This window comes from Heptranchias perlo, chromosome 7 (assembly GCF_035084215.1).
Source record: "Heptranchias perlo isolate sHepPer1 chromosome 7, sHepPer1.hap1, whole genome shotgun sequence".
NCBI classification, from domain to species: Eukaryota; Metazoa; Chordata; class Chondrichthyes; order Hexanchiformes; family Hexanchidae; genus Heptranchias; species Heptranchias perlo.
Window position 1 is genome coordinate 91,263,585 of NC_090331.1, and position 16,851 is coordinate 91,280,435.

General features: G+C 49.8%; 1 protein-coding gene across 1 annotated transcript in view; it reads right to left on the reverse strand.

Annotated features, from left to right (window-relative positions):
* Positions 1–1,084: 1,084 nt before the first annotated feature.
* Positions 1,085–16,851, reverse strand: part of atic (5-aminoimidazole-4-carboxamide ribonucleotide formyltransferase/IMP cyclohydrolase) — a 42,501-nt gene continuing 26,734 nt past the window's right edge. The window contains exons 9-16 of the mRNA XM_067988108.1: positions 12,644–12,751; positions 11,619–11,704; positions 10,582–10,671; positions 9,495–9,623; positions 7,891–7,983; positions 6,547–6,726; positions 5,436–5,591; positions 1,085–1,320 (exon numbers count right to left, since the gene is read on the reverse strand). Coding sequence (XP_067844209.1) covers positions 1,201–1,320; positions 5,436–5,591; positions 6,547–6,726; positions 7,891–7,983; positions 9,495–9,623; positions 10,582–10,671; positions 11,619–11,704; positions 12,644–12,751 — 962 coding nt within the window. The 3' untranslated portion in view covers positions 1,085–1,200. The remainder of the gene's footprint in view (positions 1,321–5,435; positions 5,592–6,546; positions 6,727–7,890; positions 7,984–9,494; positions 9,624–10,581; positions 10,672–11,618; positions 11,705–12,643; positions 12,752–16,851) is intronic.

Sequence of the window (16,851 nt, forward strand, 5' to 3'; positions counted from 1 at the left end):
AATGTTTGAACCTAATGTGATGTGCAATGCCCTGCCTGAAAAGGCAGTGAAAGCAGATTCAATAGTAATTTTCAAACGGGAATTACACAGAGTTTATAGCACAGAAACAGGCCATACCGGTGTTTATGCTCCACACAAACCTCTTCCCACCCCTACTTCATCTCACCCTATCAGCATATCCTTCTATTCCTTTCTCCCTCGTGTGTTCATCTAGCTTCCCCTTAAGTGCATCTTCTGCTATTTTCCTCGACTACTCCATGTGGTAGTGAGTTCCACATTCTCACCACTCTCGGGGTAAAGAAGTTTCTCCTGAATTCCCAATTGGATTTATTAGTGACTATCTCATATTTATGGCCCCTAGTTTTGGACTCCAGAATTGGATATATACTTGAAAAATCTGGGGAAAGAGCAGGGGAGTGGGACTAATTGGATATCTCTTCCAAAGAGCAGGCACAATGGGCCAAATGGTCTTCTGTGCTGTATCCTAGCACGAGCCTGTCCAATTTTGACTTCAGTGGAAACTAAACGGGGCAGGTTCGGTTCAAAATTGCCCGATGTATTTAACCTGCCGTGGCCTTGCCCCATCGAGGAGGTTCCTGAAAGCTGGGTTCATGTGCACAGGCTGCCACTCCTTCAATACCGCCCCCCCGAGTGGCCATTCATGTGAGCAATGGCAGTGAATGTCAGCGGACTATTCCACCACAGAGAGCATCACAACAAATTCTGTTCTCCCCCCGACACACTCCAGCAGGGAAACATCGGATAGCGATCAGGAGTGGGAACCCTGGCTGATTTATTTTTTCTATTTCGAGGGGGTGGGGGGGTATAGAAAAGTAAGTAACGTTAGATACACCGGCCCGTAGATCAGGCCCGTGATGATCAGACTGCTCCATTAGCAAGTATCAGGCCCCCTGTCTGGCTTCACATTAACTCAAGGTGTTGGAACTTTCCCTTCACATGGCTCCCTGTTCCCGTAGCAACCCAAGACTTATTTCCGGCCTGCAGATTTACTTGTAAACCATCCCAAGCAACATCACAGGTGACTCGCTCCAAACGGTTTTTAAATTATGGAAAAAGTCGCTGCTAGTTTTGAAACATTTAATTTAAAAGTCAATGTCGGCCCGCTTCCGACACCAGTACAACGATCGGGTGCAGTTTTTACTGACGCCTGGTTACCGTCGCCCCAGGAGCGGGAGGCCTCTAGTGGTGGAAGAGTCGCAGGTTGGTGTGGAACAGAGTTATACCCAGCTGCTCGCACGCATCGATCACCACCCGGTCAGCTGCTGATCCAGACGGGGCCGCGATGAAATCTACTCCGCTCTGTGAGGAAAGGAAGGTGAAGTTAATACGCACAGTTACAACATGCTACAGTTGTCCAAAGTTCTGGTTAGACCCCATTTCGATTATTGCGTTCAGCTCTGGGCAGCGCACCTCAGGAAGGATATATTGGCCTTGGAGGGCGTGAGGCGCAGATTCACCAGAATGATACCGGGGCCAAAAGGGTTAAATTATGAGGACAGATTGCAAAGACTAGGCTTGTATTCCCTTGAGTATCGAAGATTAAGGGGTGATCTAATTGAGGTGTTTATAAGGATTAAAGGATTTGATAGTTTCTCTCTCTACCCTATTTCCTCTGGAGAAGAGTCCACAAGGGGACATAACCTTAAAATTAGAGCTAGGCCGTTCAGGGGTGATGGGGAAACACTTCTTCACACAAAGGGGAGTGGAAATCTGGAACTCTCTCCCCCAAAAAGCTGTTGAGGCTGGGGGTCAATTGAAAATTTCAAAACTAAGATTGATAGATTTTTGTCAGGTAAGGGTATTAAGGGTTATGGAACCAAGGCAGGTAAATGGAGTTAAGATACCAATCAGCCATGATCTAACTGAATGGCAGAAAAAGCTCGAGGGGCTTTCTTTACAAAATTCATTCATGGGATGTGGGCGTCGCTGGAAAGGCCAGGATTTATTGCCCATCACTAATTGCCCTTGAGAAGGTGGTGGTGAGCCGCCTTCTTGAACCGCTGCAGTCCGTGTGGTGAATGTTCTCCCACAGTGCTGTTAGGAAGGGAGTTCCAGGATTTTGACCCAGCGACGATGAAGGAACGGCGATATATTTCCAAGTCGGGATGGTGTGTGACTTGGAGGGGAACGTGCAGGTGGTGTTGCTCCCATGTGCCTGCTGCCCTCGTCCTTCTAGGTGGTAGAGGTCACTGGTTTGAGAGGTGTTCTTGAAGAAGCCTTGGCGAGTTGCTGCAGTGCATCCTGTGGATGGTACACACTGCAGGCACGGTGCGCCGGTGGAGGGAGTGAATGTTTAGGGTGGTGGATGGGGTGCATTTCAAGCGGGCTGCTTTGTCCTGGATGGTGTCGAGCATCTTGAGTGTTGTTGGAGCTGCACTCATCCAGGCAAGTGGAGAGTATTCCATCACACTCCTGACTTGTGCCTTGTAGATGGTGGAAAGGCTTTGGGAAGTCAGGAGGTGAGTCACTCGCCGCAGAATACCCAGCCTCTGACCTGCCCTTGTAGCCACAGTATTTATGTGGATGGTCCAGTTAAGTTTCTGGTCAGTGGTGACCCCCAGGATGTTGATGATGGGGGATTCGGCGATGGTAATGTCAAGGGGTGGTGGTTAGACTCTCTCTTGTTGGAGATGGTCGTTGCCTGGCACTTGTCTGGCACGAATGTTACTTGCCACTTATCAGCCCAAGCCTGGATGTTGTCCAGGTCTTGCTGCATGCGGGCTCGGACTGCTTCATTATCCGAGGGGTTGCGAATGGAACTGAACACTGTGCAATCATCAGCAAACATCCCAATTTTTGACCTTATGATGGAGGGAAGGTCATTGATGAAGCAGCTGAAGATGGTTGGGCCTGGGACACTGCCGTGAGGAACTCCTGCAGCAGTGTCCTGGGGCTGAGATGATTGGCCTCCAACAACCACTACCATCTTCCTTTGTGCTCGGTATGACTCCAGCCACTGGAGAGTTTTCCCCCTGATTCCCACTAACTTCAATTTTACTAGGGCTCCTTGGTGCCACACTCGGTCAAATGCTGCCTTGATGTCAAGGGCAGTCACTCTCCCCTCACCTCTGGAATTCAGCTCTTTTGTCCATGTTTGGACCAAGGCTGTAATGAGGTCTGGAGCCGAGTGGTCCTGGCGGAACCCAAACTGAGCATCGGTGAGCAGGTTATTGGTGATTAAGTGCCGCTTGATAGCACTGTCGACGACACCTTCCATCACTCTGCTGATGATCGAGATGCTTGCTGAATGGCCTCCTCCAGTTCCTATGACAGTCATTTAGACCCTCCCCCTCCCATGTGTCCCATACACCCAGTGAGGTCAAGGGCAGAGTGCACAAGATGGCTACTGTTTGGGGATCTTGCAGTGCACAACATGGTTGCTGTGTTTACCTAGAAAGCAGTCACTGCATTTCAAAGTAATTAATCGTATGTAAAGCACTTTGAGGTGTGATAAAGTGTTCAAAAGGTAAACTTACATTTAAAGGCAAATTTGGTCATTTGTTTTTAAATTACCCCCTTTGGTAGCAGATTGCCACATCAGGCCTACCCACTTTATAAAGCACTATTACAGACAGCAGAATTTACTGGCCCATTTTGGACATTTTAGGCCTTGGTCTGACAACTTCCAGCATTCAGTTAACAAGCAGCAACATGGGAAAAAAACCCTCGATTTTTTCTCTGGAGACAATTAAAATCAACTTGGTCTTTGATACTCAAAGTGGACAATCATTAAATCAATTGGAATGATGAAAGGCTAAAAAAATAACAAAACTTGCTTCAAGCCACAATATCCTTGGTCATGTCTGTTCGGCCTCCTCGTCTAACGGGGGGTGTGGAGTGGGGGGATCTCCTTGCTCTTTCCCTCTCAGCGTTGCTATTCAGCAAGCAGCCATTTATGGTAATGTATTCCAAATCCCAGGAGCCCACTGGACACATTCCTCCCCCCTCCCCATCCATGCTTCCAGTACCAAACCCCCTCGCCTCATTTCAGATTCGACGGCCTCTCACTGTTTACTCTCTCTGAACATTGAAACGCTTCTGTTCAACCCCTTTAACCTGCTCTGCTCTAGTGATACAGGACTAGTCCTTCAAATCTCTTACCGCACACTATACCCTCTCTGCTCTGGTAACATCCTAAGTAAATCTACAATGCATCTTTTCCACAAGTCGAACAGTCTCTCCATAAAGGGGCTGGCCAAAACTGCGCGTAGGATTCCCAACTGTTGCTCAACCAACACCTTGTGCCAATTAATCACCACTTGCGTTCATTATCTTGAGCCTATGCATGAAGCAAGGCCCGTGACCAAGGGACTGGAGTTTGACCAGCATCCACGGTGATGCAACCTCGGGGTGGGGGAAGAGGAGACTTGGTGAGGAAAATTATCACCGCGTTCCTAAAAAAAAAAGACCTCTTGATCTCAATAAACAGATGCAAACCTTCGCAGATGCGGGTTTATTCAGTTCAATAATCTACAGTTTACCTCACCACCGTCTTCCAAAGATCAGATCTCAAAACGAGCCACAAAAATAGCCGTGTTACAGATTAACGGTCCAGATATAAGGAAACCTCTCAACCAACAAGTACCTTCCAGCAGCTACTGCATAGCTACACCGAGCCAAGCGTTACCAAAGTTCATCCTCTTTTCTCTCCTGTTCCGTCTGCCCATGACCGCACTGGGTGTGTGGGAAGGGGGAGAGGCTAAAGGACGATCGCATAGGAACAGGAGGAGGCCATTCAGCCCCTCGAGCCTGTTCCGCCATTCAATTAGATCATGGCTGATCTGTGGCTTAACCCATTTACCCTCCTTGGTTCCATATCCCTTAGCACCCTTACCTTACAAAAAAAACCTATCAATCTCAGTTTTGACGGTGATGAGGTGCAGTACTGGGCACCCTCCAGTCCCTTGACCAAGGGGCTTTCTTCATGTATGGGTCTGGACAGTGAATGTTGGCAGGCATCAGAGCCGGGCCCAATCCTGGGATCCACACAGAGAGTTCGCACCCAATTTATTGAGGTTTTCTCTCCAGTTTCTCCCGAGCGCCTCGGGCTGTGGTGCAGTTCCACAGACACCCAACAGCGTTCCCGTAGAGGCCCAGGCTCCTCAGGTACAAGCGAGGCCATCGCTTGGTATTCAGTCGAGTCCAATCGGGCCCTGACCTGACACTCGCACTTTCCTGTGACATCGAGGCCAAGGGTCAGAACCCCCACCTGCTGCTCCTGTCGGTCGAGACCAACCAGCTCAGCAGGGGCCTGAGCCTGAGGCCTTCCAGGTTCGGGAAATGGCGCACCACAACGACCGGTTCGAGCACGCCCGCTATCCCCTCTGGGATGGTATCCCTGCGGTTAAAGGCACCCCGTGAATGCGAGCTGGCTAACGACAGGCATCCCCCACCCCACCGCCGGCGACACTGACCTTCTTGGCTCTCTCGACGTTGTCGCGGAACGGAAAGAAGGCGTCTGAGCTCAGAGCCACAGCGCCCAGCTGGGAGATCCAGTTCCTGCGCTCGGTGTCCGACAGCAGCTCGGGGACCTCCTCGAACATCTCCCGCCACTTGGGCAGATCCTCGGCCTGACAGGTCGGGAAGAAAACACCAAATTATCGCCTGGCTGCCCAACAGCAGAGAGGTCCTCCAACAAACAGGTACGCAGTCAATCACAACCACCAGCGCTCTCAGAAACGTCCCCCCACACCAGATGTGTCAGCCTTGGCTCAGTGGTTAGCACTCTCGCCTCGGAGTCAGAAGATTGTGGGTTCAAGCCCCGCTCCAGAGACTCGAGCACATAATCTAGACCGACACCGTAGTACTGAGGGAGTGCTGCGTTGTCAGAAGTGCCATCTTTCGGATGAGACGTTAAACCGAGGCCCTGTCTGCCCTCTCAGGTGGGTGTAAAAGATCCCATGCCGCTATTCTGAAGAGCAGGGGAGTTCTCCCCGGTGTCCTGGGCCAATATTTATCCCTCAACCAACATCACTGAAACGGATTTTCTGCTCATTATCTCATTGCTGTTTGTGGGATCTTGCTGTGCACAAAACTGGCTGCTGCGTTTCCTGCATTATAATGGAGACTACGCTTCAAAAGTACTTCATTGGCTGTAAAGCGCTTTGGGACGTCCTGAGGTTGTGAAAGGCGCTATATAAATGCAAGTCTGACTTTCTCAGAGGATACAAAAACACGACAGAGCGATACGTGATTGGCACGTTGTTTTCTAAACGTAAATCCACTGTGAAGAAAGGGCAACATTGAAAAGAGCGCTGCAGTTTCATATTCAGCAAGCACGGCTTGTGGCTGAGGTTTGGTTCCAGGCATTTAAAAGAAGACGACTGAGGTTGCCCTTTGCCCTCTTCCTGACGCTAACCAGGCTGAGGCATCCAAGCAGGTTCTGGCTCCACACACTCCCCCTCCCCCCTCCCCCCTCCCTCCCTCGCTCCTCGCACGCCTCCACACCCCCCCCCACCCTCCGATAGACCGGGACCCGCGGTCAGCGCAGGCACACCGCGGCCAGCACTTGGCTTCTCCGTTTACCTCCATGGTCCCGCCGACGTACTGGTCGATGGCGTTGGAGATTTCCGCCCGCTTGGTGCCCGCTTTAAACTTCATGGACAGCACGGTGGGATGGTGCCGGAGCCACCAGTGATCGGTCTTGTCGCCGGCCAGTCGGGTGCAGTGAATGCGGGACTGCTGGCCCGCACCGATACCAACCACCTGGGGAAAGCAGCAGGGTACAACCGTCAGAGCCTGACGCCCGCAACGCAAAACCAGCTCCAGACCGTAGACAGACGCGACTCTTCGCCCCCCCCCCGCCCTCTCCCAACCGCACCTCCCTCTCTTCCGTCCCACAGGCAGTTAGAGCTCTCAGCACCCCAAGGGGCCACTCTTCACCTGCACCTAGTGTCAGCTATTGGGCAGTGGGAGGCATCATGGCTTTCCGTTAAGGGTCACCGGACAGGAATCAGAGTCAGGATGGGGTGACAGAGGGTCACTCACTCCTCTCCCTCCTTCTTCCGAAGCTGCAAAATATTCCGTACCACCCAAGTGTCGGCTGTGGCTCAGTTGGCAGAACGCTCACCTCGGAGTTACAAGGTCGTGGGTTCAAACCCTGACCCCGGGAAGGGTCCGACCTTAGTTTCCCCTGCCCCCCCCCCCCCCCCACCGACTCCGGGAAGGGTCCGACTTTCGTCCCCCCCGACCCCGGGGAAGGGCCCGACCTTCGCCCTGCTCCACAACAGTTGACCCAATACCGGAAGCTCGAGGTGTGGAGAACAGCGGCCATGAATCAGTGTCCTGTCACTCTGGTCACCATTGACCCTGTACAGGTCAACAGCAGCAGCAACAGGGATTTATACAGTGTGTTCCCCACGTGCTAGAAGGCGTCTCCCTGCACTTTACATCGAGGAAGAGGGGAATGGACATACTGGGACAAAGAGGGGTTTCAAAAACATGAAAAAGGAGGTTGGGAAGGTGCAAGAGACTGTGCAGGGAGCTCCAGAGGGCAGGAGTGTAGGGTTGGACGAGCGGCTGCAGGGGGAGCAAGGGTGGAGGAGCAGTTGAACGTTAGAGGGAAGATCACAGAGGGATCTGATACCAAGGACGTGGATTCTAAAATCGGCATAGGGAAGGGGAGGGCGGGGCCAATGGGGGCCTGGGTTCTGGATGTGTTGTAACTTGTAGCAGGTTTGAGGCCAGCCAGCAGGGGCATTAGACAAGTTCAGGCTCGAGGTGACAACCTAGGGTTTGGGCAGCAGAAAAAGAGACAGACATAGTGAGTAATGTCACTGCGGAGAAGCTGAGAGATGAAGTCCGCTCGCTGATGCTGTCCCATTCCGTAGTTGAAAGGAGGCACGTTCCCCCTCACAGCTCTGCACTCACCTGGCCGTCCTTCGCGTAGCACACGGAGTTGGACTGCGTGTATTTGACAGCGATGCTGGCTACTATCAAGTCTCGAATGGCAGACTCCGGCAGCTGCAGAGAGAGAGAGAAGGCGGAAGATAATGAAATGGGCCGAAAGCAGCGAGTGAAAGACCCTCGTCATAATCCAGCGCCGGTTAGGCACAGAAGGACAACCAGGCCCAAGAAACACGGCCATGCTGTGGTTAGTTTGGGAACACTGATCTAGAACGGAGCTCTGGAGTTCGGCGTAGATGAACGATCCAGGCTGAGCAAGGTGCTGCGGCAGATTCAGAAACTGAATGGGGCAACGTTTTCTGGCTGGTGATACAGGACCCGATGTTAACGGACTGGGGGGCGGCAGGGAAAAAGAGAAAATCCCCATGGGGATCTCAGCGTGAGGCCCCGGGCCATTTTAACCCCCCCCCCCCCAGGCCTCATTTAAATATTCCAGGACGGTTTCCCTCCCTCCCGAAACCGTCAGGGCCGATGGGCGGGAGAAGGGGAAGTCGGGCCGGGAGAATTTAGGATGCCTGGGGCCCCGGGAAACAATCCTCCGTATAACCTCAGCGCTGGGCAAGGGCTTTGGCAGCCGATTCCCAAGGGCTCCTTGTGAGGCCTGAAGATGGGGGCGGAGGAAGCATGCCTGCTCTTAACTTGGCCTCTCCTGGCCAGTCGAGGCCTCCCCATAGGACGTCATCAGACCACGACCCGCGAGTGTGTTAAGTCGGCCCCCGCCTGCAGCAGGAGCCTCGGCCGACTTGAAATTCGGTGATGATAAGATGGCGCCGGGCTGGAGTGACCTCAGGCCGGCGGGTGGACTCGGCCTGATCTTAACGCCCTCCCCCGCTGGGCAAGAGATGGTCAAAGTCGAGGCCTTAATCTTTAGCTGTGGGGTAGCGCACGCGCAGCAAAATTCTAAATCGGCTTTCAACCTCCCATCACCGGTGAAACCCAGCACGTTCTGGTGACCAGATTTTGGTGAAAAATAACCAGTTCTAATGCAGTAGGAACAAGTTTTTGCCTCAGCTCTGGCACATTACACACACGCACCAACCACAGAGGGCAGCCTTCAAAACATGAGCGACAGAATGCAAACAAATGGTATCGAGGCAGCCTGGAACTCCGCTCTAGTCGCAGTTTGAGTCCGAGTGGACACCGGTATCCCCTTATTCACCCAGTCGAGGTGTCAGCCGTCGCTCAGTTGGCAGCACCCGCTCCTCCATTTATTTTATCCCGATTTGAACCGTCAACATAGCTTCCCAAGAATGGCACTTTCTGCTCCTGACTTGTATTCCCATTAAATTATCCCAGTGCAATATCTCACACACGAGAATAAGTGTCATCCGTGGCTCAGTGGGCAGCACTCTCGCCTCCGAGTCAGGAGGTTGTGGATTCAAGTCCCGTTCCAGAGACTTGAGCACAAGATCTAGGCTGACTCTTCACTGCAGTGCTGAGGGAGTGCTGCACTGGCGGAGGCGCCGGCTTTTGGATGAGACTTTAAACCGAGGCCCCGTCTGCCCTCTCAGGTGGACCTAAAAGATTTCATGTTCAATAATCAGAGGGAACCTGTCCTAACTACTTACATCCTTGGATGAGGTGACCTGGTTTTCGAACAATGACCGATTGATAACCGCGCTGTTCCTCTTCTGGGCCAGGTGCAATCCAAAAATGGTCCGCATTTCAAGCTCATCCGGTTCGTACTCCGGGTCCATCTGCAGGAAAAGAGGCAGTTTCAAAATCCGGAGTCGAAGGCTCCCGATACAGATTGCCGCTCGTAAACACAGCGGGGACCCCGTGTTTACATCAGCGTGCGCGCGCGCTCCCTCGTCAGCTCGGTGTGGGAATACACAGGCAGTGTGCCACAGGCCCGAGGCCTAGGCTGTAGAGTTATCCTAGCCCAGTGACAGACATGCTACAATTGGCCATCGTGCCCCTCGGATAATTGGGGGGGGGGAAAGAGAGGCAGTCCAGATTCCCTCACTCCGATCGCTGAGTCAGAAGGTTGTGGGCTCAAGCCCCACTCCAGAGACTTGAGCACAAAATCTAAGCTGACTCTTCCAGCGCAGTACTAAGGGAGTGCTGCACTGTCGGAGGTGCCGTCTTTCAGATGAGATATTAAACTGATGCCCTGTCTGCCCTCTCAGGTGGGTGTAAAATATCGTTAGGCACAATTTCGACGAAGAGCTGGGGAGTTTTCTCCCCGTACCCTGGCCAATATTTATCCTTCAACCAACATCACTAAAGATGATGATCTGGTCATTATCTCATTGCTGTTTGTGGGATCTTGCTGTGCGCAAATTGACTGCCGTGTTTCCTACATTACAACAGTGACTACATCGGCTGTAAAGCGCTTTGGGACGTCCTGAGGTCGTGAAAGGCACTGTATAAGTGCGAGTCTTTCTTTCGGTGACCTCTGCTGGGAAGTGCCTACTCGAACGATTAGGTTGAGGGGCAGGGCCCTGTGCCCACACAATGGCACCTCAGTGCCAGTCTGCGACTTGTGGAGAGAGAAACTGGGGAACAATATAAAAAACATTGCTGCCAGTCAGAATTCTAAGCGAGTCTTTGGTCTTCTCAAAGGTTTTATGCAGCATCTTGAGGGTTAATAAGCCAGAAGTGTGGCCCCAGTACCTTGGCAGAGTATCAGAGGAGGGGGATTAGCCCACTTACCCGCAAGACGCAATAGTTTCCACTTTTCTTTCTGGACAGGATTTCCAAAGCTTCTTGCTCGTAACCGGGTGCGATGATTCCATCCGACACCTGTAATTCAGGCAGCTTCAGTTTAGTAGGAGCAGGCCCATGTGTCAGGGCCTATATACTCAGGCTTCATTGAGGTGCAAGGCTCGGCTTCCGCAGGTACAATGACTTTCACCAGAAAATCCCTGCTTCTCCTCCTCCCACACTCCCAATTCGCCCGACATTCCACCACTCTCCAACTATAAAACCCACTCTTCCATTTATTTTATCCCGACTTGAACCATCAACACAGCTTCCCAAGAATAGCACTTTCTGCTCCAGTCCTGCATTCCCATTAATTGAAGGATTCCTAATGTAATATCACACACACACACACGAGATTAAGTGTTGGTCACGGCTCAGCGGGCAGCATTCTCACCTCAGTCAGAAAGTTCTGGGTTCAAGTCACACTCCAGAGACCTGAGCACATAATCCAGGCTGACTCTCCAGTGCAGTACTGAGGGAGGTGCAGATTTCACATGAGACGTTAAATGTTTGCCGTCTCAGGTGGATGTAAAAGATCCCACAGTGCTATTTGAAGAATACCAGGGGAGTTCTCCCTGGTGTCCTGGCCAATATTCAACCCTCAACCAACATCATCACTAAAACAGATTATCTGGTCATTAACACATTGCTGTTTGTGGGACCTTCCTGTGTGCAAATTGGCCGCTGCGTTTCCTACATTACAACAGTGACTACACGTCAAAAGTACCTCATTGGCTGTAAAATGCTTTGGGACGTCCTTCGGTCATGAAAGGCGCGATATAAATGTAAGTGCTCGCTTTCTAATAAGTATGGATGACACACTTTTGCCAACTGCTAAGATAAAGTTGCTTTGCACCATTTGTACCAAGCTCTCACTCCCCCTTGGTTTTGCGTCGGGTCCAAAATAACCCCTGGATTCCCACCACCCCCCCGCCCCTACTGCAAACATCGAGTTCTGTTCAGTCGCTTTTCCTTCTCGAACTTGCCTCTCTGGAGATTATCCGGGCAGTTTGAACGTCGCAAACATCAGACAGGGCGATGAAATCACCAAAGGAGGACATCCTGTCAGCACCTGCGGAGCAAAGGCCACAGCTTGGGTGTCGGTTTCCACGGTAACCCGGCTTACGCCGCAACCGCCACGCGCCTGAGCCGACACGGGCGGGCGCAGAGACTCGCTACCGTCAATCAAATTACGGACCCCCACCCCCCCGAACCGACTGGCCAACACGGCTCAGCGGAAACATTCGAGATTCTCGAGGGGAAATGCAGCAAAATAAAATATAATCATCGGCTGCAGTCAAACAGTCCACTCCTCTTAAATCAAATTATTTATAATTCAATTTTTTGGAGCAAAAACTACCGCTGTGCCTAAGAGCTAGTTAATGGAATGTTGGCCTTTATCTCAAGGGGTGGAAGTTATGTTACAGCTGGACAGAGCTCTGGTTAGACCTCACCTGGACTACCGTACCTCAGGATATAATGGAGGGGGTGCAGCGCAGATTCACCAGAATGATACCGGGAGTGAAAGGTTTAAATTATTAGGACAGGTTGCAGAGACTAGGCTTGTATTCCCTTGAGTATAGAAGATTAAGGGGTGATCTAATTGAGGTGTTTAAGATGATTAAAGGATTTGATAGGGTGGATCGAGAGACACTATTTCCTCTGGTGGGGGAGTCCAGAACAAGGGGGCATAACCTCAAAATTAGAGCTAGGCCATTCAGGGGTGGTATCAGAAAGCACTTCTTCACACAAAGGGGAGTGGAAATCTGGAACTCTCTCCCCCAAAAAGCTGTTGAGGCTGAAGGACAATTGAAAATTTTGAAAACTGAAATAGATTTTTGTTGAATGATGGAACAGGCCCGTGGGGCTGAATGGCCTCCTCCTGTTCCTATCTATGTTTTCTCTTTACTGATGCTGTGTATTTCTGGTATTTTTGACCTTTCGCTCCGATTTTCCTCATTCCCGTATTTTTTTTAAAACCCCAGTGTAATGGAGAGATGTCGATACTAACCCCTCGCTCTAGCATACGCTGTAGCCAGTGGAGTGAGATCGCTGTACTTGTCGTGCACCATACAGACCTTGGCTTCTTCTTCAGTCAGTGGCACGCCAATAGCAGCACCTAGAGGCAAAACATCGACACTACGACGTCAAAGAGCAAAGCCCTTGAAGCAAGACACACTCAATTTCTCTCTCAGTTTGAAATGCTTGTAAATTTTCAACAAAAAAGGCAAGCGGATGAAGATAAAGAGCCGTTTGGAGCTGACTCACGGGTACTGAGCTCCCGGAATCCAAAACGGCCAGATAAGAGTTACGTGGTTTTAAAAATAAACAAATTTTTTAAAATGTTGCTTTCGTTCCCCAATTCCAGTTTCCTTTGACCATGTTTAAAGGTTAAACATCAGGCAAGGGAATGGATTTTATTCAAAATACTCTCCCGTTCTTTACTGTTTTGAAGATTAGGGCATTGGCTAATGTTGGTGAAAACATCGGGGTGAGTTTAAAATCAAGTGTCCCCACTTCGTGCTTTAAGCTGACATGTTTGCGAACTGCAGCGAGGTGGGTCGAATACACCACATCAAACCTTTATCAGCAGATGGGGTCTTCTGATCACTCCCAGCCCACTCCTCAAAAGGAGCTGCCGCGACCACGACTGGGCTGCAACTTGTGACCGGTGCAAATGCCATTAAAATCAAATCAATCAATGATCAGAAGACAGCAGTTCAAACTGTGCTTTTCAGTTTCAACCAGTCAGTAACCCGGCATGCGCCAACATGTCGATTCTGAGAGACAGCATAAATCATCATTTAGAAAGGCACGGGTTAATCAAGGACAGTCAGCGTGGATTTGTTAAGCGAAGGTCATGTCTGACTAACTTGATTGAATTTTTTGAGGAGGTAACAAGGAGGGTCGATGAGGTTAACGCCTTTGATGTAGTCTACATGGATTTTAGCAAGGCTTTTGACAAGGTCCCACCTGGCAGACTGGTCAAAAAAGTAAAAGCCCATGGGATCCAAGGGAAAGTGGCAAGTTGGATCCAAAATTGGCTCAGTGGCAGGAAGCAAAGGGATAATGGTCGACGGGTGTTTTTGTGACTGGAAGGCTGTTTCCAGTGGGGTCCCGCAGGGCTCAGTACTAGGTCCCTCGCTTTTTGTAGTATATATTAATGATTTGGACTTGAATGTAGGGGGCTTGATCAAGAAGTTTGCAGATGATACAAAAATTGGCCATGTGGTTGATAGTGAGGAGGAAAGCTGTAGACTGCAGGAAGATATCAATGGACTGCTCAGGTGGGCAGAAAAGTGGCAAATGGAATTCAATCCAGAGAAATGTGAGGTAATACATTTGGACAGGGCAAACAAGGCAAGGGCGTACACAATAAATCGGTGGATACTGAGAGGTGTAGAGGAACAAAGGGACCTTGGAGTGCATGTCCACAGATCCCTGAAGGTTGCAGGATAGGTAGATAAGGTGGTTAAAAAGGCATAGAGGATACTTTCCTTTATTAGCTGAGGCATAGAATATAAGAGCAGGGAGGTTATGCTAGAACTGTATAAAATATTGGTTAGGCCACAGCTTGAGTACTGTGTACAGTTCTGGTCACCGCATTACAGGAAAGATGTAATTGCACTAGAGAGGGTACAGAGGAGATTTACGAGGATGTTGCCAGGACTGGAGAATTTTAGCTATGAGAAAAGATAGGATAGGCTGGGGTTGTTCTCTGGAACAGAGGAGGCTGAGGGGAGATTTAATTGAGGTGTATAAAATTATGACAGGACTAGATAGAGTGGATAGGGAGGACCTATTTCCCTTAGCAGAAGGGTCAGTGACCAGGGGGCATAGATTTTAAAGTGATTGGTGGAAGGATTAGAGGGGAGCTGAGGAGAAATGTTTTCACCTAGAGGGTGGTGGGAGTCTGGAACTCACTGCCTGAAAGGGTGGTAGAGGCAGAAACCCTCATCGCATTTAAAAAGTACCTGGATGTGCACTTGAAGTGCTGTAACATACAAGACTACGGACCAAGTGCTGGAAAGTGGGATTAAGCTGGATAGCTCTTTTTTGGGTGGCATGGACACGATGGGCCGAATGTCCTTCTTCTGTGCTGTAACTTTATATTGTCCGATGCCTATCCGTAACCCGGCACCGTCTGACACCCATCAGTAACCCGGCAATTTTTTTCCCTTCAAGTATTTATCCAATTCCCTTGACTGAATCTGCCTCCACCACCCCCTCAGGCAGTGCATTCCAGATCCTAACCACTCGCTGTGTAAAAATGTTTTTCCTCATGTCACCTTTGGTTCTTTTTCCAATCACCTTAAATTTATGTCCTCTGGTTCTTGACCCTTCCACCAATGGGAACAGTTTCTCTGTCTACTCTGTCTAGAATACCTCTATCAAATGCCCTCTCAACAGGAGAACAACTCAGCTTTCTCCAGTCTATCCACATAACTGAAGTCCCTCAGCCCTGGAATCATTCTAGTAAATCTCTTCTGCATCCTCTCTAAACCCTTCACATCTTTCCAAAAGTATAGTGCCCAGAATTGGACACAATACTCCAGTTGTGGCTGAACCTTTTATAGAGGTTCATCATAACTTCCTTGTTTTTGTACTCTATTTATAAAGCCCAGGATCCCGTATGCTTTTTTAACCGCTTTCTCAACCTGCCCTCCCACCTTCAACGATTTGTGCACATATACCCCCAGGTCTCCCTGTTCCTGAACCCCTTTTAGAATTGTACCCTTTAGTTTATATTGCCTCTCCCCGTTCTTCCTACCAAAATGTATCACTTCACACTTTTCTGCGTTAAATTTCATCGGCCACGTGTCCGCCCATTCCACCAGCCTGTCTATGTTCTGTTGAAGTCTATTACTATCCTACTCACTGTTCACTACATTTCCAAGTGTTGTGTCATCTGCAAATTTTGAAATTGTGCCCTGTACATCCAAGTCCAAGTCCTGAATATATATCAAGGAAAGCAGTGGTCCCAGCACCAACCCCTGGGGAACACCACTGTACACCTCCCTCCAGTCCGAAAAACAACCGGTCACCCCTACGCTCTGTTTCCTGTCACTTAGCCAATTTCATATCCACGTTGCCGCTGCCCCCGTTATTCCATGGGCTTCAACTCTGATGACAAACCTACCATGATGCTCTTTACCAAATGCCCTTTGGGAGTCCATTTACACCACATCAACCGCATTGGCCTCATCGACCCTCTCTGTTTCCTCATCAAAAAACTCTATCAAGTTAGATAAACACGATTTTGCTTTAACAAATCTGTGCTGGCTTTCCTTAATTAATCCACACTTGTCCAAGCGACTGTTAATTTTATCCCGGAATATCATTTTCTAAAAGTTTCCCCACTACCGAGTTTAAACTGACTGGCCTGTAGTTGCCTGGTTTATCAACTTACACCCTTTTTTCAACAATTGTGTAACATTTGCAATTCTCCGATCCTGTCACCATCTCCGCATCTGAGGATGATTGGAAGATTATGACCAGTACCTCCACAATTTCCACCCTTACTTCCCTCAACAACCTGGGATGCATCCCATCCGGACCGGGTGACTTATCTACTTGAAGTACAGCTAGCCTTTCTAGTACCTCTTCTTTATCAATTTTTAGCCTATCCAGTATCTCAACTACCTCCTCTTTTACTGAGACTTAGGCAGCATCTTCTTCCTTGGTAAAGACAGATGCAAAGTACTCATTTAGTACCTCAGTCATGCCTTCTGCCTCCATGCGTAGATCTCCTTTTTGGTCCCTAATCGGTCCCACCCCTCCTCTTACTACCGTTTACTGTTTACGCTATAGAAGACTTTTGGATTCCCTTTTATGTTGGCCGTCAGTCTATTCTCCTACTCCTTCTTTGCCCCTCTTATTTCCTCTCTCACTTCCCCGCTGAACTTTCTATATTCTGCCTGGTTCTCACTTGTATTATCAACCTGACATCTGTCATATGCCCCTTTTTCTGCTTCTTACTCTCTATCTCTTTCGTCATCCAGGGAGCTCTGGCTTTAGTTGCCCTCCCTTTCCCCCACGTGGGAATGTACCTAGACTGTACCCGAACCATCTCCCCTTTAAAGGCCGCCCTTTGTTTAATTACAGTTTTACCTGCCAATCTTTGATTCCAATTTACCCGGGCCAGATCCGTTCTCATCCCACTGAAATTGGCCCTCCTCCAATTGAGTATTTTTACTTTAGATTGCTCCTTGTCCTTTT